Genomic DNA, 3,431 nt, shown 5'->3' with positions numbered 1-3,431 from the left:
CTTGCCATCCAAACACACTCTGGAATTGGCTGGTAAGAGTGCCAAATCAAGGGGTGTGATAAGATTAAAACCATAAACTACTTTGAAAGGAGTCTTCCTAGTTGAGCTATGGATGCTCTAATGATAAGAAAATTCAACCAGGGCAAGGCAGGTATCCCAACTCTTCAAGTTTTTATTCACAGCAGCTCGAAGTAAAGCGGAGAGAGTACGATTTACCACTTTAGTTTGGCTATCAGTTTGGGGATGACAAGCCGTGCTGAACAGCAATTTAGTGCCAAGCTTCGCCCATAAGGTCTTCTAAAAGTAACTCAGGAACTTAGGGTCCCAGTCAGATACAATGCTCATAGGAATACCATGCATCATCACCACTTCTTTAAAGAACAAATCAGCAACATGGAGGCACCATCAGACTTGTGACATGGAATGAAATGAGCTATTTTAGAGAAGCGATCAACCACCACCAGAATAAAGTCTTTACCCCTCTGAGTCCTCGGTAAGCCAAGTACGAAATCCATGCTCAGATCAATCCATGGCTGGTTCGGTACTGGCAGAGGCATATATAGGCCATGGGGAGCCTCCTTACTTTTTGCCTTCTTGCAAGTAATACACCGTTCAATAATCCGGTGCACATCTCGAATAATTTTTTGCCGGTATAAATGCTCCTTGACCATCTCAAGAGTCTTCTTCTCTCCGAAATGGCCGGCTAAACCCCTAGCATGGGCATCCCGCACTAATAACTCACGAACATATCCACTCGGAATACAAAGCTTACCAAGCTTATATAAGTATCCATCATGAAGATAATACCCATCAAAAGCACCCTTATCGCAAGCCAAATGAATCGGAGAAAAATAGGGATCTTCCACATACTGACTGTTAAACAGCTCAAACCCCAAAAACTTAGCATTCATGAGCGAAATCAATGCATACCTTTGAGATAGGGTATCAACCACAACATTAATATTCCTTTGTTTGCACTTGATGACATAAGTAAATATCTCCAAGTATTCCACCCATTTGGCATGCCTTCGATTCAACTTATTTTGTCCTTTCAAATACTTCAGGGACTCGTGATCGGTGTGAATGAAGAACTCTTTGGGGAGTAAGTAGTGTTCCCACGTTTCAAGCGCCCGGATCAGAGCATAAAACTCCTTATCGTACGTTGAGTAGTTTAGGCTCGCACCGCTTAGCTTCTCACTGAAATATGCTATTGGGCATTTGTCTTGCATAAGAACAGCTCCAACCCCAACTCCCGAAGCATCACATTCGATCTCAAACGTCTTGGAGAAGTCGGGTAGGGCTAAGATAGGAGCTGCACACAGCTTCTCCTTAATGATTTCAAAACTTCGTTGGGCTGATTCACTCCACTTGAAGTCGGTACCCTTCTTCATACATTCAATTAATGGAGCAAGTATAGTGTTGAAATTCTTTACAAATCTCCTATAAAAGGAAGTCAAGCCATGGAAACTCCTCACCTCTAATGCAGCAGTAGGAGTGGGCCACTCCCGAATGGCCTTGACCTTTTCTTCATCAACCTTGACACTCTATTGAGAGATAACAAAGCCAAAAAAGACAACTTTGTCCTAGCAGAATCGACACTTCTTCATATTGCCATATAACTTCCCTCGTCTCAGAATTTTGAAAACTCTCCTAAAATGCTCAGCATGTTCCTCAAGGGTCTTGCTGTAGACCAAAATGTTGTCAAAGTAGACAATAACAAAATGACCAATGAATTCCCGCAAGACATGGTTCATCAGCCTCATAAAGGTACTAGGAGCATTGGACAGTCCGAACGGCATAACCATCCACTCATATAGACCATGCTTGGTCTTGAAGGCTGTCTTCCACTCATCTCTCTCCTTCATGCGGATTTGATGATATCCACTTTTGAGATCGATCTTTGAAAACACCTTTGAGCCATTCAACTCCTCAAGCATATCATCTAGTCGAGGAATGAGATAACGATATTTAATTGTAATCTTGTTGATGGCCCGACTGTCGACACACATTCTCATGGATCCATCCTTCTTGGGCACCAAAAGAGCTGGTACAGAACATGCGCTCATGGACTCTAGTGCATAGCCCTTCTCGAGCAATTCATTCACTTACCGTTGCAGCTCCTTCGCCTCATCCGGATTGCACCGATATGCTGGTCGATTAGGCAAAGCAGCTCTAGGAATAAGATCAATTTGATAATCAATCCCCCTAATCGGAGGCAACCCTTCTGGCAACTTCTCAAGAAATACATCAACGGACTCCTTTAAAAGAGCCATGAACCGAGGCGGAAGAGAAACCTGCTCTTCAGGTGTGGCCTCCTTCATGATCAGAATGAGAACTAAGTTGAAGTTCAACAAAGTCCTCTCAAGCTCTCCAAGAGTCATCACCAAGCTTTCTTTCTTCGAGCCATTGACACTCGCACTCTGGTCCTTCTGTACTTGCTGTGGACTAAGCGGTGCTAGGACAATGCTCTTCCCTTCTTTGGTGATTGAATAAGTATTCCTATATCCATCGTGCAAAGCCCTCCTATCATACTGCCACAGTCTTCCCAACAGAAGATGACTTGTACTCATTGGAACCGCGTCACATAATACTTCATCTTTATACGTCTTCCCAATTGAGAATGGAATATGAACTTGCTGAGTGACTCGTAGCTCACCTTGATCATTCAGCCATCTCAACTTATAGGGGCATGGATGCTTCATAGTAGCTAGATTCAACTTCTCCACTAAGGTAGTAGAAGCAACATTGGTGCAACTCCCAATGTCGATAATAACTTCGCACACCTTATTTTGGATGGTGCACCGAGTTCGAAAGAGATTCTCCCGCTGTTCTTCTTCCAGCTTTGCTTCAGAACTCAAGACTCGACGAATCATGAGCATCTCACCCTCATCGGCAAACTCTACATTCTCTCTCTGCGCACTTCCAGAAACCTCCTCATCTACCCTTTCATCTTCACTCTCAATCTCTTGAGTGCTCTGGATGGTCATCACCCGCCGATTTGGATATTCGGAAGCTATGTGTCCGAGTCCAAGACATTTGAAGCACTTGATGTCTCAGCTCCGAACAGGGTGTTGCGGATCAGTGTGCTTCTCCCTTCCCTTTGTCTCCTCAGCTTGAGGCCTATGAGCGCCCACTTCATTCTGCTGTGCATTCCACTTTGAAGTAGACCCTTTGTTGACCGAACTAGCAACCACTGGTTTAGAGTTAAACACCCGTGATGCATTGAGTTTGTCGCGTTTTCGCTGCTTTTCCACCTTACTGGCCAGCTTAATCACATCTTCTAGATATACATAGGGTTGTAACTCCACAACATCTGCAATTTCCTTGTTCAAGCCACCAATAAATAGAGTAATAGTATGCTCCCGTGGCTCATTCAGTTCGCATCTCATCGACAACATTTCGAACTCCATAACATAATCTTTAACGGACAT

At 43.9% G+C, this 3,431-nt stretch overlaps 1 protein-coding gene across 1 annotated transcript; it reads right to left on the bottom strand.

Moving 5' to 3' along the window:
* Positions 1–3,053: 3,053 nt before the first annotated feature.
* On the bottom strand, positions 3,054–3,431 carry LOC116214396. The gene has a single exon (XM_031549806.1). It carries the CDS (start codon positions 3,429–3,431, stop codon positions 3,054–3,056), a length of 378 nt encoding a protein of 125 aa, XP_031405666.1.

Source organism: Punica granatum, chromosome 7, assembly GCF_007655135.1.
Source record: "Punica granatum isolate Tunisia-2019 chromosome 7, ASM765513v2, whole genome shotgun sequence".
In the NCBI taxonomy this organism is placed as follows: Eukaryota; Viridiplantae; Streptophyta; class Magnoliopsida; order Myrtales; family Lythraceae; genus Punica; species Punica granatum.
The sequence above is the reverse complement of the archived record's forward strand: the minus strand, read 5'-3'. Positions and strand labels throughout refer to the sequence as shown.